This window comes from Micrasema longulum, unplaced genomic scaffold, assembly GCF_059751315.1.
Source record: "Micrasema longulum isolate JH-2025_06_02 unplaced genomic scaffold, ASM5975131v1 h1tg000080l, whole genome shotgun sequence".
Taxonomy (NCBI): Eukaryota; Metazoa; Arthropoda; class Insecta; order Trichoptera; family Brachycentridae; genus Micrasema; species Micrasema longulum.
This window is the reverse complement of record NW_028277286.1, coordinates 416,489-441,111: the sequence shown is the minus strand read 5'-3', so window position 1 is coordinate 441,111 and position 24,623 is coordinate 416,489. Positions and strand designations below refer to the sequence as shown.

The 24,623-nt window shown below is 31.5% G+C and overlaps 2 protein-coding genes across 2 annotated transcripts; one reads left to right on the top strand and one right to left on the bottom strand.

Moving 5' to 3' along the window:
- Positions 1–13,138: 13,138 nt before the first annotated feature.
- Mulk (acylglycerol kinase-like protein Mulk) lies at positions 13,139–15,429 on the bottom strand. The gene is made up of 3 exons (XM_088233314.1): positions 15,132–15,429; positions 14,759–15,057; positions 13,139–14,427 (listed from the first exon to the last, which is right to left on the bottom strand). The coding sequence occupies exons 1-3, from the start codon at positions 15,239–15,241 to the stop codon at positions 13,556–13,558; spliced, it is 1,281 nt and encodes a 426-aa protein (XP_088089440.1). The 5' UTR covers positions 15,242–15,429; the 3' UTR covers positions 13,139–13,555.
- A 3,713-nt stretch (positions 15,430–19,142) lies between these two features.
- Positions 19,143–23,450, top strand: LOC148284894 (tRNA (guanosine(18)-2'-O)-methyltransferase TARBP1-like). Its single transcript, XM_088233307.1, has 7 exons — positions 19,143–19,521; positions 20,062–20,133; positions 20,221–20,551; positions 20,641–21,333; positions 21,442–21,599; positions 22,572–22,748; positions 23,222–23,450. Exons 1-7 carry the CDS (start codon positions 19,304–19,306, stop codon positions 23,367–23,369), a joined length of 1,797 nt encoding a protein of 598 aa, XP_088089433.1. The 5' UTR covers positions 19,143–19,303; the 3' UTR covers positions 23,370–23,450.
- The last annotated feature ends 1,173 nt before the right edge of the window (positions 23,451–24,623 follow it).

The following is a 24,623-nucleotide window of genomic DNA, read 5'->3' as shown; positions in this document are numbered from 1 at the left end:
ATGGCATTATCCAAAGCCTATCGCCGAGTTCCTCTCTCCACAGATCCTCTCTGTGTTTTTCTGCAGAGGTCTCCAAGTCAGTTGAGACTTTGAGGAAAAGAAGTATTTAATAAATATATCCCTAATACCTTAATCCTAAGTCGTTACTAGTAAAACTAGAAATCAACTTACGTTATTCTACATCGGACAACAATTTCTCTGACTCCCTCCGACCAATTCAGATTTAAAATGCAACCAAAACCTTCCTCAGCTTGGCAATCCTACCACATGTCTATGAATATGGGATAAGGTTATATATCCTCGGATAGTATTGCTGCCTTTGAGCCAAAAAAGTGTTAACTCCTCTCTGTAGAATCAGATACTTATTAGAGTGTGTAGTATAATGACTATGGCAAAGTTAAATTAAGTTGTGTCATTTTTATAGAAAATGGCGTGATAAAATACGTAAACTACCACTACTGGTTAGTGAACTTTCGCCCTGTTCTAGGTAAGATTCTACAGAAATTTTCGCAGCATAATACATCGTTTCTATTTCTTGTACTCCGAATTTCATTTAAAAACTATTTTGTTTCTTAGTAAGTGCAAACATCCACATTTTCTCTATGTGATTATATGAAGCACGTTCCTTTACAAAATTTGTATCTATTTGATAAAAGCACAGTAGGACTTATGGAGTTTGAATTCTCTTTAATAACCGAGTAAGCACCTATTTCGCATTTTTCTTTGGGGCCAAAACAAAGCGATCCTTCCCAACAATGCTTCCAGCAATGTTCCATTTAATTCCTTTAGAGTTCGGTTACAAATTATAAAACAATTGAACACCCGTATGGTATAGCAGACAAAAATGTCTGACCAAACAGTGGAAATGTAAAGCACGCGAGGAACATTATTGCCCGCCATAAAACTTTGGAAGGAGATTTTCTACACTTCAAGGAACTTCATTATACGTTTATGAGCCCATAGAACACCCTAGAAGCTGTAGCAAAGATATAATATTTACAGATTTAACGTAAATTTCGATGTTTTTTTACCAATATCCCTGTTTGTATCAATTAACATCTTAATTATATTTACACCTAATACCTAACAACACCTATTAACAATTATTTATTTGTATACGGTTCAATGAACCTGTTACAAAATCATAATATCAGAAGTAAAACAATAAAAACGAATTATATACATTAAAAAAAAAACGATTAACGATCTCAATGGCATTAGTAGAAAGTTATAATTAAAAACAAATATAACATCTGTAACAACTTAATATATATATATATATATATATCTATTTAATAAAAAGGTGCCTACATCAAACAAAATTACATTCACGAATGAAAGAAAAAAACAACTTCCGTATAAACGGGATAAACAAAAATAAACTAAAGATAAATTCAAACAAAAGGTTAAGACATATATTTTAAACAACTTATAAATTAAATATATGTACTGTGTACATTGTTATTATTAGAGCACACATAAGAATATGTTTATGTGCGCTCTATTTTAAGATTCAAAACAAAAAAAGAAACTGGATTTTCAAAATTAAACTTTCAACAAACCTAAAATTCAGTGATCATGCAATACCCATTTATTTATTTGATGTGTCCAATATTCAGCAATTAGCATAAGCACTTACTAATAAAGTGCCATTATACAATTCGGTGCGGATTTTAGGCACAGGTACAGTATAATTTTTGCAGTAGGTAATAAAAAACAGCAGATAAAACTTATCAAGTAAAACTCGAAAATTGACAATATTCTAAGTAGGTTATGTAAACTTACAGTGCGTAGACTTTCACAGTCTCCGTTGTCAATACGTGTCGTATTTTTAGGGTGATTTTTTTTTTTTATAGGTTTACCCAGAAGATGGCTCCTGCAACGGTAGCCGAAATGTCGTATCGGAACGAATTCAATCAACACGGCTTCACCTAAAAAAGATTATACATATTTTGGGCACACACAAAAATGCAAAATAATACTAAAAAAAATGACCTACTTAGATTAAAAAAATAATTAGGTAGGTAGATAGAGCTATTAAATTTCACAAAATTCAACCAATGACTGGTTGTAGGCTCTGTATCTACAAAATAACATCACTGCCATTTGATTTGAAATAAATTTAGCTTGCATTTCACTTTAATTTCTCAGAAAAAATATTTTTTAACATTCAACATTTTAAAATACATACCTAGTACCTTATCCACTTTCTCGCAGTTCTTTCGGTAAAGGTTTATTTAATATGACGCCTTTGTCCCGTCTTTTAGAGGAGTGGTTCTATTAATAAGCCTTCGGCACCGAGATCCAAATTACAGGCTCCGCGTCCGCTGCAGCCATTCAGGCATCCCTGAACAATCGGGGCAAAGGATAAAATGTAAATAGTAAAATAAGTTCATAATGCGAGCAATCATTCTGCGCGTTGAATAACTACCTTTCATGTGCCAGGCGTGAACACGCTTAAATCTTCACGTGAATTTCACCCGTATTCCAATGTCGCGAAGGGCGGTTTTTCTTTCCGCTTTTGCCTTTCACCGCGGCAGTGGCGAACGTGTAAGGATTGTAGTAGTCGTACACAAGGCGGGATGTTGTAAAACACGGAGCGTCGGTGTTGAGGCAAAACACACAAGTATCGAGTTACCTAATGCACAAAACGATATAATTCATAAATACAAATAATGGGGACTCGCGAGAACGAACCAATCTCAGGTAAAATGCTGTGGCTCCATTATTACGCTGGTTTGGCGGCGCGATCAAAGGTGTGTCGAAATTTCGTCCCATTCAGCGCCCTATTGGGAAAGGATTAACGCTTCTATGGCGTCGCGTCGGGAGCGATGAATAAAGCCGCGTGGGGATGTTTAATATTCCTATAAATTAGATCATTTTATCATTAAATGTTTTGGTCGAAAATATTATGTTCACACTTGTTGGATATCAATAAATATTATTTGTATTCAAACTGATATCCGAATTATTACGATCTCAAACGCATTAAGTGCCCAAACGCATTAAGTTATAACTACACCTACACTGGAGGTACCTACCCACCCAATAATGTAATGCAATGTTTATATTTAGATAGTTGTACAAATAAAATTTAAACATCTAGTTATACCTTAAGTCATAAACAATATACTTGATGTTTTTTAAACCCTGTCACATCCGAAACCACGATGATCAGTATGGGCAAGAAGACATATTAGCATATAATAAAAAAAGATTTTTTTAAAAAATAAAACATTTAAAAAACAAATGGTTGCTTACTTCTGCAGGGGAGAAGTGAGGGGAGCGCGGCGCAGTATCAGATTCCTTCCTCCCTCTCCTCGCTTCTCCCCTGCAGAAGTATGCAACCATTTGCTTTTATTGATATATATTTTTTTTAAAATTATTCGTTATAAAAAAATACTTCTATGTACCAATATGTCTTCTTTCTCATACTGATCATCGTAGTTTCGGATGTGACAGGGTTTAATGAACCCCTGTACATACAAAAATAATTTCAAAAACAAAACGTTGTTATAAAATTCAGACGCTTTCCGGCGACACTCTATCTACCTATATGGATGTTTGTTTTTAACAAAAATCATCGCCATCCCACGAAACAATGCGAAAGACCCAGCATCCCTAATATCTTTTGGCACCTCATTAAACATCTTAAGTCATTGTTTTGAGTTGCCTGGATTCTAGTTTTGGGGAATCTGATACCCGTATGCAGAGACAAAACTTAAGGTGAGGAAAGTACATTCTAATTTCAAATGCAGAGAATAACGAGAAGGTGAAGACAATAGAATGTAATTCCTCACTTTAAGGTTTGTTTCTGCATACGGGTATGAATCCTTCATCTCCCCTCGTAGGATAGCGATGAATTTCGTTATTACGCTGAACATCACAAAACATGTATTTATTCATTTTAATACATACGGCCTACGCCAATTACAACAGTTATATGAAAAATTATTATTCGGGCAATAATTTATTATTAAATTTTAATTTCCACACTAAAGTATTTAAAATTACTTTTTGCTTTACCGAAAGCATGTTCAATACCGTCAACATAATGTATGTTAAATTTTTAAATCTTCCACATTTCAATATTATCCTCCTTCCCCTATTCTAATTTGTTTTGTTTTGAATAACTTTATTTACATCACTGTATTAAGTTCGATCGTTAGTAAACTAAAGCGTTCACCAAATTTTTTCATGATTTTAAGTGTGTCATTATAAACATTAAAGAAATGATACAAAAAATACGTATTTATCAATAAATTCTCGAACATTTATAAAAAACGTCAGCTCTATAGGTACGTGTAGGTAAATTATTAACTTCATAAAAAATCAATAGATTATTTTAACATAATTTTTATTATATGTCTACTCGTATTGTGGGTAGAATGGGAAATGAAACACCTTGTATAAAATGATATATAGTAGTCAAAAAATCAAAGCGCTTTCGTCAAAATCAGCATCCCCATTAATGAACTTTCATAATAATCCTTTGAGCTTTACACGTATTTATGTGCGAAGAAGACGCGTTTTGCGTCTTGCGTCTTCCGCCGATGCATTAATTAAAATATTTACAAGACAGGAAAAGGAAACCCGAATTACTGTGGCCGGGAGTGCCAGCCAAAGATTTCTATTCACCATTATTTCTTTAACAATCGCGGGACCTTTCTTCCCTCGACTCTTTCTAAAGAGATTTATCGCCATAATTAAGTGCATTTGAAAGGATATTATAAATTTTACCAAATTAAAGTTTGTTTTGTGAATTAACGATGCTGACATCGCTATGAACGCTAATAAGTGTTGAAGGTTCCCGCATACCTTTGCCAGGTGCTAAGTTATTTGATTCAATACACCATTTAAATTTATCAAAGATACCCAAGTGGACGATATTATAATGCCTGCATGGAAATTTAACGCGTATTTTTTAATACTATCTTATTTGAAGTTGGGAAATCACCTATTACGTAAAATTTGTATAATAAATAGACACGTTATTCCCATAAAAGCTGAATCTCATATTCAGCCAAAACTGTGCTGCCCGCAACAATTTAAAATAAAAAGATGGCAAATCACGATACACATGCAAACATTCGTGTGAGAAAGAGATATACATAAGCAGATATCAAAATATTTCCATTGTTCATATCAACTCGTTACCAAAGCTAAGACTCTAGATACCAGCGTTATTATTTATGTACATATTTCATAATTCTGAAAATGTACTTTAAAGTACCATTCAACTAATTATTTACTTATTTAATACCTACATTGGATATCGATATAAATCTGTTCTTCTTTTCATGTTGGAAAGTTTACGAATAGTTTTATGTTAGTAAAAGTTCTTGGTGGAAGTTCATTGTAATTTATTATGAAAATAAAAGACTAGTGATATTTAAATCTACAAATTTGGAATAACCAGTGATCGGTTTCATCGCTTTCGCGACATTTTCGAAACCGGAATCTTTATCATAAAATTATTGGATTTCCAAATTTGTGGAATTAAGTATCACTTGTCTTTTATTTCTCTTGTAAATAATTATATCATTTTCATATCACAAACCATGACATTCTTTTCCGTGGCGTCACGTTTGACCACGACTAAAATCCATCAGAGACTGAAGGCTAGGAAGGTACCCACGAACTGAAATACCATTTAAGTATTTATAACTTGTAATGTTCCTATAAATTTAAACGTTATTGCATTTATGTCAGTAGAACAAAATAGCATTTTTTGATAATTCCTAACAAAATTCGTTCATTTCTATACTACTTTAAAAAATCTAAAAAAAACTAATATATGTATGCTTGCAATTCTATCTTCTTCTTCTTCTTCAGCCTTATTCTCTCCACTGCTGGATAAAGGCCTCTTCCAAACGTCTCCATTCCTTCCTATCACCCGCTTTCATCATCCACGTTTTACCGGCAATAGAGGCAATCTCGTCGACCCATCTTTTCTTTGGCCTTGGCAATGGTCTCCACATTATTATTCTGGGTGTCCACCCGCCATCATTTTGTCTCGCCAAGTGTCCTGCCCACTGCCATTTCAATTTCGCTGCACGATCCATGATATCCACGACTCCGGTTCGGCGCCTTATTTCTTTATTTCTTACTTTGTCTCTTAGACATACACCGAGCATCTGTCTTTCCATAGATCGCTGCGCGCATTTTTATTTCTGGCTACTTTTTGTGTTAAAGACATGGTTTTTAGTCCGTATGTTGTCACCGGCAATTTGCACGATTCATGTACTTGTCTTTTCAAGCATATCTTCTTTATTTTCAAAAATATATTTAAGATTGCTGAAAGCAGCCCAACTTAGCCCTATTCTTCTTGGTAACTCCGCTATCTGGTTATCTTTACCAAGTTTGACTTTGTGTCCTAGATATTTATATTCATCAACCACTCCGATTTTATTATTGTGCAATTCTGCATCGGCAGAAAATTTCCACGTTATATTTTTGTTTTTTCATTCGTCAATTAGCGTCTTCCGTGGTGTAAAAACTAAGACGCTTGATTCACGCAAGAAATATTTCGGGTTCAATTCCCGGTGAGAACACAAAAAAAAGAGATTTTTGTTCAACAATTCACCACAATAAATCGGTTTCCAGGTCTGTTGTGGTGCGAAAAAATATACTCAAGTGGTCACGTGAGGTTTAGTGTAGTTATATATTTTTTAATCCGTGCGTATTTTTTGAACTACAGTAATATTTTATTTTCTAACTGACTAATTCCGTTTGAACGCTTTTATACTAAGTATTACTTCTTGTACCTATCCTTGCTTTTGATTGTTTAATTTCTAAACATTTTATGCAATGTGCAAGTAATCACGTACCATTCATTCGAATATTTCGTTAACATTGAAACTCATTCTTAGAAAATCACTTGCGATGCCTACAATATCTGGCATTCAGTGTCCATTTTAGCCATCGTCATCCCAACGTCAATATTTATGAATCATAAATTTGCTAATAGCAAGTGCGACGGAATCTTTTGTCTTTTGTGTGTTTAGGTGCACGTTATGTCAAAATACGGACGGGTGCCATAAAAATTCAATAGACTAATATGCAATCATCACAATATACCTCCCGTGAACACATTTCGCCCTTGACGATCTCACTTCAATATATTTTTCTCGCAAAAAACTGAAGGCATCAGCTGTAGTGAAAAGACGAGAAGTAAAAGAGAACAATCTTATAGAACTAGACTTTAATGGTCACGTAAAAAGAAAGAACATTCTTTTGGTTCGTGTTGATTTCATTTTACTCGAGTTACTATAGTTTCTTGCTTCGGTTAGCTCAACCTCATTCTGAACTTCTGTCCCGTGGTTTTACTAATGTTTGTACCTTTTCTGTTGTCAATCAAACTGTGCTTTTGCATACGTATTCTATGGGGAAATGGATGTTCTTGCATGCCTTAAAACAATAGACTTGAAATGCATTGTTTTATGTTGAGATAATATGGTTTGCACATTTTGAACATATGTATGTACAAGACAAGTTTTCTGTATAAATAAATCACCTTTTTTACTATGTAAGCATTAAAATACGTAGTTAAAGGAAAAAATATGTTTGGTCTCCCATTCAGTAGCTCAATCACAAATAACTATTGACGTGCTAATAAGCGATGTGATTACAATTTCTCACCATGGTTGTTTATCGTATTCGCGATCACAATTCACAATGCAACATCCGTGATCACCTAATATTAAATGTCAAAATATTTACGTTTCGCGACGTATAATCCTGTTGCGCAATCACATATTTGAATTTCACCGGTGTATTTATGGAAAATATTCCAAAACTGCTATTTTAATTTATTTACTTATTATTAATCATGCTATTTATTGCATTTAGCCGGCGGTTGGCAAGCCAAATGTCAAGAAAAGCAGTCGCCGTAGTAATTGTAATTTAATTTTCACTTTTTTGTATCAGATACTCCTTACTATTTTGCAAATGCGATATATTGTATTATTTTTTATAGTTAACGCCGATTTTTCGCCAGTGGACAGTATTAATCAACAAGGAAAACAAAAAACAAACCGACACGAGTGTTGGCTTAGAGATTACACACGCGTTGACTTATGACCGCGATAACTTAAGCATATTAATTGTGATTGCTCAAATGCTTAGCATGTTTTAAGCACGTCGATAGTTATTTGTGATTGAGCTACAGATATTTTTTTGCGCATGACGATTTGGCAATTTTCCGAATTACAATTTGGTATACTGTGTTTTAAAGTCACAGTTGCGCCCCCTCCCCTTCGCCTAGGGGACCGACAAAGGAAATGAGGAAGTTCAGTTGTTTTTATTTATTTTTATATTTGTTAATAGACTATTAAACTAAACAAAAAAACTATTTTTAAATATCGTACGGGTTTGTTTTGACACAAAATAAAATTTTAAACATCATATAGATTACATAACTCGTAAGTCACTTAAGCTACTGGGATTCCTAAAGAGAGTAACCAAAACCTTAAAAAAAACGGAAACTGTCATATGTCTATATATGAGTTTGATTCGCGGTAATCTTGAGTATGCCTCATGCGTATGGAGTCCGCAATATCAAAATCATATAACTTCAAAAGAATCTGTTCAAAAAAGTTCTTAAAGTACCTTTTGTATAAGTTCCAAATGTCTAACCCACGTTCAAATTCAAATTACGAGCAACTTCTAACTCTTTTTCATTTTATTTCTCTGATAAAACGCCGCGTTGTTTTCGATATAAAATTTCTGTATAAAATATTAAACTACAAAGTAGATACTAACCTCCTAAATAAAATACAAATAAATGCGGGATTGAGAACACTCAGACATCGGGAAATATTTAAACTGCCTTTGTTGTTTTCAAAGAATGCTACATACCACACACCCATGGCCCGCATGTGTCGGGAATATAATATATACTGCCGAAACAATAAAATTGTCATTTTTCATGATACTCTCTCAGCTTTTGCGAATAATCTCTTAGGAATAAATCTTATTCAATAAGTTCACACGTACAACTTATTTTTTATTGCATTGTATTCTGTATGAAAAAAAATATTTAAAAAATATGTATTACAACTTAATATATAAATCTGTTTTGTGTAATTCTATAATTTTTTTTATATTTATTTTTCAAAAATATTTACAAAAAATTCTTAAATTAAAGTCCTGCTGAGTTGCATACATACAACTCGTCAGCAGGTTCTTATAAATTACATTAATTATTTACACTTAGCCTACATTAACAATAATTTTACTTAAAAAACAATTACAGATTACATTTTGAAAAATTAAAAACTATCACTAATACAAAAAACTTTTTTCTAATAACCATAATTTGAGCAAACGTCGAACTCCTGTATTTAACTCAGTATTTTTAATATTGTTTGGTAACATATTAAATATTTTAGGTATACTGTATTGCAGTGTCCTTTTGCCATATTTATTGCAGTATCTAGGAACAGCTAGCCCTTCCATACTAGTAAACCTGGTGTTGTAATCATCAATTGAAGATATATGTGCATATAAAATTGTATCGACGAATGCTTTCAAATTGTATGTTTGTTTGTATGTATCTTTGTTGAATTACCTATTAAAATAAAATGTTTAAAAAAAATAAATTAAAAAATTAAAAAAAAGGACAGTCAAAAATACTATACAATGGACGTAAAAACAACAATGACTTACCTTACCACTTGAAAAATTACCCTGGAGACAAATTTAAAATCAACCTAAAAAAGCACACGAAGACTACACTACCCGGACGAGACATAACATAACTGTACCTGATAATATTTCTAATATAATTCTAACGGGCTTTTTAAAATAATAAATAAAAAATATATTTAAAAAACTATTTTGCTTTATAGACAAGATTAGGGTTTTGATGACAATGGTAGTTAACAGAGTTATTTTCATTGAGGAAGTTCGGTGCTACAAGAAATTGGATATAAATAATGTTTTCTCTCACGCGGTTGAAATAAGAACATGTAATTGTTCGGCGAAGTTTCTCGAAAATATATGAAAAAAATAATAAAAACTGGCTACATACGTTAAATGACGTTACAAGATCTTCTAAATTAACCAATGATAAGAGTGTTGAGATAGATTTCCGGTTTCGGGAATCCGACCCACCAATCAGGACAAATCACCGAAGAGAACTAGTAACGTTACGCGCGGAACAATTTTTAAAAAATAACAAAACTTTAAAAAATCGTGGCGATGATAATACGAATGATTTGTTATGTTTTCTAATTTATTATTAGAGATTTTTTAAGCCCCATTTAATAAAAAAAAAAACAAATTTAAAAATAAGGTCCTGCCTAAACACAAGAATTTCCTAGCTAATCGGGACCAGGAACAAAGAACCTCTGTACATGTAAATTTGTCGCAACAGATATTTTTGAAAACGGAATTCGGAATATGGAAGTCTAGGCATTCACAAGGCTTCCGACCTGTCATTGGCTGGTTTAGTGGCCACTTTACACAATGTGTAACATGCACCATTCTGCCCAAGTTTAAACATCCACATTTCCTCAACTATTCCATCTTTTCACTCACATGAAAATGGTTTCAGCTCTTTTACTTCACAAAACTCATTAGATGGAAGACTTGAGGAAATTTGGATGTTTAAACATGGGCAGAATGGTGAAAGTGGCCACTTAAAACAGACAATGACAGGTCTTAAGCCCTGTGAATGCCCACACTTGCATATTCTCTTCTCAAAAATGCTTTCCCTCTCTGTTGCAACAAATTTAGATCCAAATAACTCCCTAGGGAAGAAATCCAACCTGTCTACAAATATTCGGACATACTAAAAACATTTTAGATCCACCTTTGTACATTTTATAACTGTAAAATAAATAAATAAATACTAAACAGAAAAATATTTTTTTTATATAAGTAGGTAGGTATATTTTAAATAAAATCCGAATCCGATTTTAAATTGAACCCGGATACGATTATTCAGACTTTTACTTGTCCATCTTCAAGCATTATTTGCTGAATTTGTTCTTGCCACGTCCTTCTCGGTCTTCCTCGTTTTCTGCATCGGTCAGCATTCGCATTGAAAATAATGTTGGTCCTTTCGCTGTATATGTCCGAACCAACGCAAAAATTCAACCTTACATAATGCACGAATTTCGACATTATTTGTGCACCTATCGTTCATAGTTTTACCACACATTCGACCGGGAGACTACTTCAGCCTACTTTCATCCTTGTTTTCCCAATGAGAAAGTTAGCGGTTTTTTATTATTATTTGCTAATTGACTATTAAATTAATCCATTTTTATTTTTAACGATTTACGATTTTCGTTATGTATGCCTACCTATCTTAGTATAATTTTTAATTAATAAAAAATAACTGCTTCTCACAATTTTATCGCAATATATACTTAATCAACAACAACAACAACAAACCATCACGCCATTTCCCCGTAGGGATAGGCAGAGAGGATAGAACGCCATAACACTCTATCTTGGCATACAGACCTCGCTTCCTCTACATTCATACATCTTCTTATGCACGCACGCCGATTATTCCTACTTTTGACATGTCCATCTTCAAGTATTTGATGGACTTGATCGTGCCATGTCTTTCTCGGTCTTCCTCGTTTTCTGCATCCATCAACATTTGCATCGTAGATCCTTTTAGTCGTTCTTTCGCTGTCCATTCGCTCTACATGTCCAAACCAACGCAGCACCCTTTTCTTAATTCTGTCAATAATGCATGTCTCAGCCTTACACACTTCACGGATCTCGACATTTGTGCATTTAATAATATCATTGATATCACTGACTATTCAGTGATATCAATGATATTATTAAATGCACAAATGTCGAGATCCGTGAAGATATTATGTACAATCCCTATGGATTGTACATAATATCTATAGGAAAAGTTATTTTACCTGGCGAACGCGCATTTGCGATAGCAGGCCCCATGACATGGAATGGTCTCCCAGCAGAAGTACGAAACTACGAGTGTCGAAAAAAACTTAAAACCCACTTTTTTTCGAAATCATTTTAATCAATCTGGGTATGATGACAAAATAAACACTCTAACTAGAAAGTTTGACTTAAGGTGATTCTAAACGAAAATATGAAACAAATTATTCATAGATGGCACTTTTATCATAACTTTTTTTATTTTTTGTTTTGTACACCATTTTGTGAAAAGGACTTAAATTATATTGTTATGTTGGTTTGTTACAATTAATATAGTGTAAAGTTTCCGCAAACCAAGTTTTGAAAAATTTCCATCGAAAACAAACGTAAAAATGGCATTTTTCAATAAAAAAATATAAATGCGCCATCTATGAATAATTTGTTTCATATTTTCGTTTAGAATCACCTTAATACTTAAGGCAAATTAAAATCAAGATTCATAAAATCACTTGATTAAGCACCCTCCAGGTATTATTATTACGAAACAAGCGCTATAATTTGTCCATCCACAACAATCTACATAATATATAAGATTTTATAATATATATATTAATGACATCTGTTAATCTAATGTGAAGTTAAGTTTCAAATGATGGCTCAGGACTGATGCTAAACGTAGCTTTAGTTTTTTATTCATAGATGTCATTGAAGCATGTTTCAAAGTAGTAATTTTAGTTTTTTTTGTCTAATTCCCTAAATAAAACCAGCAGGTACATGCTTTATATGAGTATTATTTTTAATTCAGTTGAAGCGAGAAATAGGAAAGAATTACTGACCCACAAAAATATTAAAACACTGATACAAATATAATTATGTAAATCAATTTATTTATTTCACAGTTATATTGCCTTCAGGGATTTCAAATAAATAATTCAATAACAGTTGAGCATTATTTCAACAAAATTAATATGACGTGTTGGTAAACATAAAACTTACTAACAACAAATAGTTGTGAATGACTAAAATTGGTAATTTAGAATAACAAAAAATTGAGTCAATGTGTTTTTAGTAACTTTTGTTTATACTTTTTCATTGAATATCTGAAAATATTTAAAAACATATATTGTTCCCAGATGTATGTATTTCAAGAGTTCAATGCAGAAAAACAGAGTTAAGAATAAAAAATATACTAATAAATTTTATAACTGTAGAATAACAGTGACACAAAAGTTTTGCTTTTTTTGGTATCACAATTTAAAAAATGAGATTTGTGCAATAAACTTTATTTTCAGCAATATACTATCAAGTGAGCTTTTTGAGAGAAATCAGATTTAATTGTGGAAATGATAAACCAAAAAAAACTTACAGCAAGTTAATTATCAAGCTTAGTATTAAATACAAACGAGGTATTTTTGGCAGAACTAAGATTAATCTTATGAACGATAAACAAAATTAAAAATCAATGTAAATATATACTTCTGACGTTTCAGTTTATTATAGTTTACCTTGAAGATGGCTCTTGCGAAACAAATACAACTTACTCGGGATCACCCAAAAAAGAAAATACATATTGAGAACAGTAACCATGAAAATCTACGCACAAACAAATAATATCTTATAATATAATCAAACATGGTTTTGATATATATGTTATATGTAGTATTAAATGTTATAGGAAAAATTTCTAAGAATTTTGTATCTCTTTGGTAAAAACTTTTATAGCACTTGGAAGGAATGTTATTTTAATTGGTTTTACTTCAAATTCTTCATTATCTATAGCAAACCATGTTTCATTTCCTTCTTTAGATACATTTAAAGGAAATAATTCCAATGTTCTTGCACTGATGACTTCGTTGATAGTTGGTGGATTTTTATTTAAGCGTTTCCACCCCTCTGCTACATATTCAAAATATCGTAAATTAATTTTACTTAGACTGATTGATAGGTGTGGCGGAACTCGAGTATCACCTTCATTTAAAGTGAGATTAAGTTCAGATGTTTTGAAACACCTTTCTTCAACATCTATACAACCTTCATTTGATATAGCTGTATAGTCTTTGCCGGGTGAGGCTTGATCTTTCACCTTAGGCATGATGAAATCAACCCACCTTGCTTTTTGTGGATGCTTTACTGTGACTGATCTACAATTTTTACAGCCATCGCATGGAGGAGTGTACTTGAGAGTACCCTTACAATCCCAAGAGAGAGAGCTTTTGTATCCATTAAAGAGAAAAGATGCATATTCCCTAAAGCCACCATAAAACCAATATTTATCGCGTTTTGCATACGCGTCGCGGAACGCTCCCCATTCAATACCTCCAACTGCATAAATAGGTTTCCCTGGGATATCGCTTTCTGTCGCAATGGCTTCGATCTTCATAATATTTCTTGGTTGTGAATGATTTTTTATCACGGCCATTGTAGCATCAGTTAGTTGTTTAACTTTAGGCAAAATATTCCCAGCGGGAAAAAGTTGATTACCAACCATATTTCTTCTTCCTAATGGCAGAATCCCAACGGTTCGTTGACATGCCTGTTCATTATCTCTGAGAAGTCCTGAAATAAATTTTGGGCAAAAAAAAGTAATTATTAAATATTAGTAGCTAATGAAAATTTAAAAGAATATGTTTTATGAAATAAACATTGTTCTTTTAATGATAAAATATATTTTGAAACAATCTTATTTAAGAATATAATAAAAAACAGAAATATAATCAATATTGCGTGATAAGATTTCTCATACAAATTATTATGTGATTGCTAGACACAATATAATTAAATAAATAGAAAGATAATTTCATTCTGAAAAAAACGGTGGATTAGACAATAATTTTTTTATTTTTTTTAAGTACATTAATAACATAGATTTTTACATAATGTTGCTAACCTGTCAAAGCTTCACAGAGGGTCCCATCTCCTCCAGCAACAACAATAGATTGATTTTCTGGTAAATCTTTAACTAAATCTTTTGCGTGACCTTCTGCATTTGTTTGAAGTAATGTGACGCTGATTCCAGCTAAATGAAATAAGGGTTCACAATACTTTTCGTAATCTGTTTTGGCTGTCCTCTTATTAGCGGCTGGATTTAAAATAACAGTTATAGATCGTGGACTCTCTGAAACGGGTAAACGTTCTTCCCCATATTTAATGGCTTCTTCGCAACGAACTTTCATAAAAGCGTTTGTGCTGAAAATAATTAGAAAATGGTCATTTATGGTTCGGAAGAAGAAACCCAAGACGAAACGTAATAAATAACATACTCATAGTTAGTCTTAGCTGAAGAAACCGCATAGGTCAAAACTACAGCACCAAACGTAGATTTCTTCCAATGATTTCGAACAGTCTTAGCGGTTTTTAATAAAACAGCCATTTTTATTTAAAAATAACACAGTTCTTCATTCACCAATATAGTCCTGAATGAAAATCCGATCCGAACCAACATAAGAAACTGATCTAACCTAAGTTCACAAACAGCAAGGGGAAACCACTATTTTGACTTTTGACAGATCCAGGCAGAGACGCAGAGACTATACTCGGATACAGGTGACAATACTCACTGACAATAATAAACAATATTTTTACGTAAGAAGACCCACTCTCACATCGTGGTTGCAGTGTAAAAAATTTAATAGCGTAGGCATTTTTATCTGGCTGGCGACGGCTTTTCTAGTGATACGTTTCTAAAACTATTGTGTATATAGTATATACAGTCAGAATATTTTTTTAATACAGTGGATATAAAAAATCAAAAGATTATGGCATATCATTACCCTGTATTACGGCTTAACGTCCGTTACAATGTGTAAACATCTATATAAAGGATAAATAAACTGAAGAAAATTCATATAAGGAATATAAATATAATGTATGTGATGTTGAAACCGAAAAAAAAATCTCAAATCTCCCATTACCCAAAGCATTTCACTTTAAAATAAGAGTTGTAATATTTGAAAAGTTTTCACCTAATCATTAAAATCTAATCTAATGCGTTTTAAAATACTTTTTTTTCGTTAATTGCGTTAATTTTCATAATTAAATTACATATACCTTCATATAAGAGTTGTTCTAAATACGCTGCATTTGGTTTACTAATGCAGTGCTTTGTACACCACTAGGTTTGGAAGAAAAGGAAATTACACACGGTTGATTGCCATTGATTAACAAGCGTTTCCTTAAATATTTAATACCCCACTTGTTCTCTAAATTATTTGAATAAATCCGTAGGATATGTGGTAACAAAATAAATTGTTTTACCTACTTAAATTACAAACAAAAAGAGTTGTAATTAAATTAATTTGTAAAACTATTTTTAGAATATTTTTGTAAAGCGCCGTCGAGGTATTATATTGTGAAAATCACGCTATAAAAGTGATCTATAAAAAGAATGGGTATTCCCGTTCAAAAAATTAAATATATTTTTTGGGTATAATCTGTATTATAAATTTGAAGGTGCGATCATCTGGATCATTCGAAATAAACCAACACCGATCTACAGATCGGTGTTCAATAAACAAGCAACTGTTTTTTTTTTTTAATATTTGAAATGTCTATCTAAGATATCTGTAGTCTGTGGGCTATCTTGTAAATCTATGACTTTCTTCGTCAAGTTCAAGACGTTCAAGACTCAAGAGTGTCGGCGTGTGGTCGTAGGTGGTCGTAGTCTATGATGTTGTCAGACGTCATATACGTCGCACGACTGTCAAATGTCAAATTTAATAAATTGTCACGCTGTTGTCAATTGTTTCAAATTGTTTTTTGTGATATTTATAAATTAAAACATGTGGCTCTTGTAATAATCTTAAGTGCATGTTATATTTGCATTTATTTATTCACTTCCGATTTGTAATAAATACAATTTGAGAGGTTTACCATGAATAACCTAAAAAAACTTAAGGAATTAAACAAAAATGCTAGCCCCTTAGGGCCTTTAGACACATTAGATTTAGATGAATCCGTTATCGACGAAAAACTGGATTCTTTGATGAAAAAATCAGTAATAGAACAAAGTCATTTGCAAACAATATTAACTTTTCTAAGATACAAATACATGATATGTTTGCAAGAAGAGACAGATTGTGAGAATGAGATATACATAAGCTTTACAATCAAATTGCTGTTATCTAGTTCATCTGAAAATACGAATATTTTACTAGAAATTTTGTCGACTTCCTTACTTTTATGCCCAGAAAGACTACACAGTGTTGTAGAACATATTCTTCAACAAGTAATGTCAGTACATAATATCAATTCATCAGTATCAGAGGACTCTGTAAATATAAAAATCATGGACACTATTTTAGAACTGTGTATCGAGAATAAGGTCCCAGTGAACGCTACCTTCTTATATAGTGAGTTGGAAAAAATGATAATTGATCAAGAAAAACTTCTAACTACTCATTTTTTTTCAAAAACAGTACCGTTGTTTATCAATTGCTGCCAAGATTACAATATATTGAATATGACTTGGGACCGAATTTTAAGTAGACAAAACATGTTAAATGAAAATGATTTTGCTATTTTATGTTCCCTATCTGAATTTTATTTGCCTTTGTCTACTGATGACACGTTTGGGAAAATTGAGAGCACTGTTCTAGAAACGTACGAGTTTTGGAATGTAATTCATTTTGGATTTTTACATAAAGACTATTCGGTGCGAAAGTGCTCTATATATCTAGCCAGAAGAGCCATTCACTGTGCAGGTGATAGGCAAATAACTGTTCATAGTTCCAATGATAATCAACCTATATTTGTTTGGAAAAGGGAAATTAAAAATACACTTGAAAGTTCATGGTTTGCTCTTTTTACCTTATTAGAAACTCTAGAAGAGAAACAATCCCATCTTGTTCTGTCAGCTCTGAAATTATTCAATAATTTACCCAGTTTGCATCAGTCATGGTATAACTGCGCTTTAATTAGAACATTTTCTCATGACGCTAATGCTGTTGTGCAGCAAGCAATTGAAATAGCTCTGAAAAACGACAATCAAAATGTCAATATAGAGGATTTTCCATTCAAACAGTTGATTATTGCTCTTGACAATACATATTTATATGAAAATGTTAACGATTATGAAAAAAATCAACTTGTACCATTGCTTAAAATATTTTTAAAGAATAAAAATAATATGATAAATATCATCTCAGCACTTCCTCTCGTGAACTTATCTCCAATTCCAAAGTTTTATATTTCATTTGCTCTGATGTCCGTTCCAAACATTGAAGATTTTAATATTCCACTGAAAACAGTTGTTTCGGGCTTCTTTGGTTCAAACTCACCCATTTTAAATAATGCCATGATTCAATGTGCTACAGAATGCTGTTTTTTACATTTTGTTTTGAAGCAGTCCGTAAATATTTTTGGAACAGAATCTTTAGTGGAAATACTCTCCCCAATTACAATGAAAAAAATTCTTACCCGAAGGAATTTGTTTTGGCAAAAATTGATAGAGTTTGTCAAGGAAAAATGCTGCGATACTTCAATTGAAAAAATGATAATTGATAAGTCATATTTGGAAAAGTTCACTGACTATGAAACTTTAACACGATTCTTAGTGATTCTGAGTGATTCAAGTGCACTCAATTTTGTTTACACCATCAAAATGATGTTGATGTACCTAAAAGAATTTGAAAACCGAGAATATTCATCTAACACCGAATTCGATAGATATTTCTTTTTAATAGTCAATATAATTGATGTCGTAGATGCAACAGAAAATGATAGATTGAAAACTAAGCTTTTAAATGAAATTTTTGAACCTCATGCATACATCCTCGCAGATTACTTGAAAAAGCAATTACGTTCTTCTTCAGAAATAAAAGACTTAGAGCTAATAAACCAATACGTCAAAGGGGTTGGTACTATGGTTACATACTGGTGTAGACAGGAGAATTTTTCTCTATTGGTAAATCAATCATTGGAATCTTTATTTACCATGGCTATTTACCTGCTTAAGACCAGTGAATGCTTATCACAGATTTTTTTTTCCCTGAAAATTGTTTCTAAAGCTGTGACATTTTACACACTCACCGAAAATTATGATAAAGGGGTCAGGGTCGAAAGAATTAAGCTCTTGTACAACTTAACTAGTGAAGTAAATACACCAAATAAAGAAGAATCTGAAATTTCAGTAGGCAAAACAATATCTGAATTTAACCAAGCTAAGCTACAAGTTTACATTTTATATTTCTCACAAGTTGACAGTTGGAGTTCTGATAGTGTAAATAAATTATATGATGAAATAATTTATCTTCTTGAAGCTGGTGGACATGGGTGTTTACTGCCGATCATACGACTGACTGAAATACTCTTACCAAATTTAGTTTATGCAGAACTTATAAATGAAATTAAAACATTGGTTAATATAATATGGAGGGAATCATTCGAATTACGGAAAAATGAACAATTCCGAATATGTTTTAAAGCTTTTACAAAAATGCTGTTTCAAAAAAACCTTTTGATGTCAAATTTATTAAATTCAACATTGCTCGAATACGGAGAGAAAATATTTGAACTTGGTGAACAAATTCCCTTCATTGTGCAAGAATTTATGGAACATTTAGGTTTTGTTGTTACAAAAGATATTCCTTTCTATTATACAACATTGCTTAGCAAAGCATTGGTATTCGGAATGGCTTTAAGAAAAGATCAGAGGTATGTTTTATTAAATAAGTATTTAAGATTATATTTTTGTATGCCTATTTACTGACATTTCATTGGAAATTAAATGTTGTATTCGACCATAATATAAAACACCATAACACACTTGATTTATAAAACAGAGAGTATTATGTCGCACTTCGAGTGTAAAACCGTAGCATTTGCAAATAGTGTAGCTTAGAGATATGAGTTTATATTTACATTATGCTTGAAAAACTGGGTTTATTAGATGTTTTTCCCCTTTTATTTCGAGCTTGTGACATATGTGATTGTTTTATACTTAAATCCCAAAAATGAGAAATTTGCACTTATTTTAGTTTTACACCCACGGTGCAATATGTACTGTTCTGGTGTTCACATCTTCTGTGCGATATGCATTTTAAAAAATATTACTTACATCGAATGTCAATTTATGTTTTATATAAACATTGTAAGATCAATCATCATCACCATTTCATTTCCGCACCTAATGATCCATAAGGCACTGCATTTGTACACCAACAATTTTCCATGATTTTAATTTCTTTGTTTCAGAATTGAATATGAATGCTGTGATTTTATAAATAAATTCAGCACTGATTTTTTGATACCCGAGGAGATCAAGTAGTAAGTTATTTTATAGGTGGAACCGGTCTAAGATTTTTATTTTAAAATGTGTACATACAGATCAATTAATAGCATTTTATTTTACAGCACTGTCAATCCAATTCCTCAGATTAGAGCTGCAGCTCTTGAAATATTGAAAACTCGGGATCTTGACACACATGCATATATAACTTTGGATTTAAGGAACAAAGTAGACCTTATAAACAAACCTAATAACAGATACCATGGAAATTCCATGCAACACAGATTGTTACTTAGGACATTACAAAGCCTCCTCTTTTCCTTCAAAATATATCCAGATGGTTCCCACGTTGACAATAATGTTAGATGGTGCATTCAACGGTTGGCTAAACAACCTCATCACATAAGTACGAAAATTATGCTTGAGTGGTACATTGTTTTATATTTTATTCATAAAGTAAGTATGTGCCTTAATGAATTATTGATAAATTATTAATAAATTCTTTTGTGACGGTACATAAATAAAGTATTTTATGTATGTTTCAGAAATTACCTTTGAATCAGACAGCTGTTACTGAATTTCATCTATTAGAAATACCACAAATATCATATTTTATGATTATTTATCAAATTATCAAGTATCGAATACTTAAAATTGAAACCAGCAATAAAACATTAACATCTTGTTTATATGAAGACTTTAATTTTGCTATGCAGCTATTTCTGCCGTACACAATGGGGCAATTATTCAATTTAAGATTACATGCACAGTATTTTTCTTTAAAATTAAACGAATTATTTAGGGTTGATCCTTTATTTACTGATAATTTTAAATTGATCTGTAAAACAATCCAAACTACATTTGATTTAAGTTCCTCTGAAAAGAATCTTTTTAAAATCAGTAATGATTTTTACGTAAATCATTTTGATACAATACATGGACTTCATGTCAATAACATATACTACAATATTCCGCTTTCAACTGGTGTTGCCCAAGAGGAACACATTTACGCCACAGTGTCAAATGAAGCTGATTCGGAATCTAATTTTATAAACATGAAATATAGTGATAGCAACGAAAGCATTAAAAGGAATGAAAAATTGGTTCAAGAAGAAATTAATAAAATGTCAAATCCAGATACTCACTCAGCCAAATCAAATCATTTGAATATTCAAAAGAAGTTTGTCCCGTGGAGAAATATGCTTGCAGATCTAGGAATTCCGACAGGGAAACAAAAGGTTTCTTAGTTTTTTTATAATCTATGTTTATTATGAAAATAGATACCAAAAAAGTTAATAATTTCTATTGTTTCAATTACGGTAATTGTTAATTATTTTTTGTTTTAGGAAAGTAATAATAGTAGCAACTTGATTGTTGTTGCATCTCTTATTGACCGAGCTCCTAACCTCGGTGGTTTGGCTCGAACTTGTGAAGTTTTTGGCGTCAAAGAATATGTTATTGATAGTTTAAAACACCTTGAAGATAAACAGTTTCAAACATTAAGGTTGGTAATTATTTTATAATGTACCAATCACAAGTCTAAATTCCATAGGAAAAATATTTTTTTTAAATACAGTCATAAAACTATCCTGTTTAAACTGTGATGGTGCAAATTTTCATAATTTATATTTGTTCGGTCACTAACTTATTCATTATTTTACCTTTAAATAATTTATGTCAATTATTATACTTGTTAATTATTTTACTGAATTGAACATCCATATTTAAGGTATATTTATCCATATTTAAGAAGTTGAGGCATTCCCCTCCTCCCCTCCTCCCTATTTTCAACGATAGATGTCTCCAGTTTTCTCCACACATTCATTTTTTATAGTAAACCAACGCGCTTGGGAATATGATACCTAGCCTATACACAAAATATAAAAAAATGCCGTACGTGAATATGGAAGCCAACTCTCAAAAGGCAGAATGGTGAATATTATAGTGTTTAAAAAGATCACTTAACCCAGTAGATGACAGAACATAAGCTCTGTAAACGCCTTTATTTTCATATTCCCAACAACTTCATCTTAGTTGAAAATATTTTTAAACATCCATATTTCTTTAATTCTTCCATCTGTTGATTTTAGTGAAGTTAAAAAGTTGAAACCTTTATTGTTGTGAAGAGATTCATCTGATTGAATTATTTCACATACTAGGCCATACCTGAAAACAGTTTTCCAACTTTTAAATTTTTTCTTGGACAGGTTAGTTTTATTCTTTTGTCTACAAACATTTTGACAAACTCAAAATATTTAATAATTTATTGCAATTATTATCCGTGACAATTATTTTACTTTCCAACTCATCTGTATATTCCGACTTAACACAGATTTTATTTCTAGTATGTCAGGACATAATATTTGGAGAGTCGTTTGTTTATTGATAAGAACCATAATAATAATAAAAAATATCCCTACCACAATCTTATTTCTAGCTGTTCCAGTAATTAAATAAACTCTTCCTTTAATTTTAGTGTTTCATCAGAGCGATGGATAAATAACATTGTTGAGATGGCGCCTGGGGTTGCTTTAAAAAAATACTTGATTGAAATGAAGAATAAAGGTTACGTCATTGTTGGTGCAGAACAAACTTCATCAAGTATAACTTTGCAAAATTTTAAATTTCCAAGAAATTGCTTACTTTTGCTTGGGTACGTACTATTGACACTAATATGCAAACACTTATCTGTGTGGCAAAAGAGGGCGTTGTATAACATTATTTCTTTAACCACTGAAATGTTTTAATGTATAACAGTGAAATGATGAATATAACACAAATTAAGGTGGAAATTTCCATCATGAAGAAAGTGTAAAAGGGTCGTATCTTCCATTTATTCCAAAACAAATTTTACTTTGGTACCTATTATATGTAGAATAAATCCAAATACATAAATATAAAATTTATACTTTATTCATATTACGACAGTAACCCCCTTTCTTCTGTCCAAATAATTTTTACTTTGAAATGCTCAAGTAAATTTGTTTTTGATATTTATTTTTGTATTGAATTTAAGCTCAAAATTTTAATTTAACGGTGATACACATGTATATTGTGTAAATGATTAATTTTTAAATGTTAACTGTATTATTTACTGACTATTATGTTTTTAAAATATTATTTTAGGCATGAAAAAGAAGGTATACCCTGCGATATTTTAAGTTTCTTGGACTATTGTGTTGAAATTCCACAGCATGGATTGGTGCGCTCTTTGAATGTGCATGTGACGGCTTCAATATTCATCTGGGAATATACTAGACAGCATTCTTTGTAATTATTTGTCAACTGTATTTTTTAAATGATTATATCCTTAGGCACCATTATTTAATTAATATTAAACTTTTAAGTAATGGAATTATTGTTTTTCTTTAGTAGAAACTTAAATATTAAAATAATGAAAAAAAATATTTTGAACAAGTACCAGTACAAGTAGTATGTTTGAAAAAAACAAATATTTACAAAAATCATAGCTCTAATAATATAATACATAATTATTGTTTAAAATAACTGTTTTGACTTGGTTTAATAGTCTATCAACAAATGAAAATAATAAAAAAACCACCGAACTTCCTCATTGCGACATAAATTGTAAAAAATGACAACATACATTTTCCACAGTATATGACATAAATTATTAAAGAATTATAATACATAGTTATAAAATAAAATTAACATAATAATAAATCAGAATAAAATGAACAAAAACGTAATTCCGATATTCTAAGAATTGTTTACAACTCATTGAAAATGGCCCCAAAAATATTGAATGGAATACGTATATCAGAAGGCCATAAACTTTAATATTTTGTGAAATAAACAAACAAAAATTTTGTTGATAGTATTCCAATAAATCATTTTTTTCTAATAAACCGTCATCACCATACCTTATTCTTAACCGGTGGTGCATAGGGTACTACATTGGAACACCAAATGCGGCCGATCATATGTTACATGAAGGTGATCAGCTTACACTTCAGGTTCCAGTCCAAGGACAGTTAATTATTGCAGTGTTAAACCACCTTTAAAATAAATATTTAATGTCGACCCTACCAGGAATCAAACCCAAGACCGCAAACGTGATTGGGGAATACGCTAATCACTACAGTACGAGGCCGACTTAGCCCCACTCGATTTCTTTCTTAAGGATTTTTATTTGAGAGTGGCCATTGTGTCAAAAGCACTTTTTCAAAAGCAAATTATATTTTCTAATACAGCGAAACAAAGAAGAATATTTCCATAAAACGCCCAAACAATTTTTCAACGAGAACTGCGGTTTACCGAGTTATATTATGAAATATTAATGATATTAATATTTATTCTCACATTTAAAATATTTAAAAAAGTATGTTTTTAATTGTCCTTGGCACGAGTAATCCCAGTGAGGTCATATAATTATTGTAATAATTTTTTTTTATAATGGAAAAAAATGAATAAATGAAGAACTAAACCTTTATATTTAAGAAAATATGTATTTTGTTTGCTGTTGCGCAAAAGCTAGTAGAAAAAAATAGTTCTACCAGTTCTATAT

Bases quoted from the DNA above. Each gene is read 5' to 3' on its own strand.
- Mulk (XM_088233314.1), bottom strand. From the start codon at position 15,241: ATGGCTGTTTTATTAAAAACCGCTAAGACTGTTCGAAATCATTGGAAG. The intron at 15,058-15,131 runs GTATGTTATTTA...AATTATTTTCAG, and splicing joins TCAGCTAAGACTAACTATGA to CACAAACGCTTTTATGAAAG. The intron at 14,428-14,758 runs GTTAGCAACATT...AATTTATTTCAG, and splicing joins CCTCTGTGAAGCTTTGACAG to GACTTCTCAGAGATAATGAA.
- LOC148284894 (XM_088233307.1), top strand. From the start codon at position 19,304: ATGCTGTTTCAAAAAAACCTTTTGATGTCAAATTTATTAAATTCAACA. The intron at 20,552-20,640 runs GTAAGTATGTGC...TGTATGTTTCAG, and splicing joins TTTTATATTTTATTCATAAA to AAATTACCTTTGAATCAGAC. The intron at 21,334-21,441 runs GTTTCTTAGTTT...TTTTTGTTTTAG, and splicing joins TTCCGACAGGGAAACAAAAG to GAAAGTAATAATAGTAGCAA.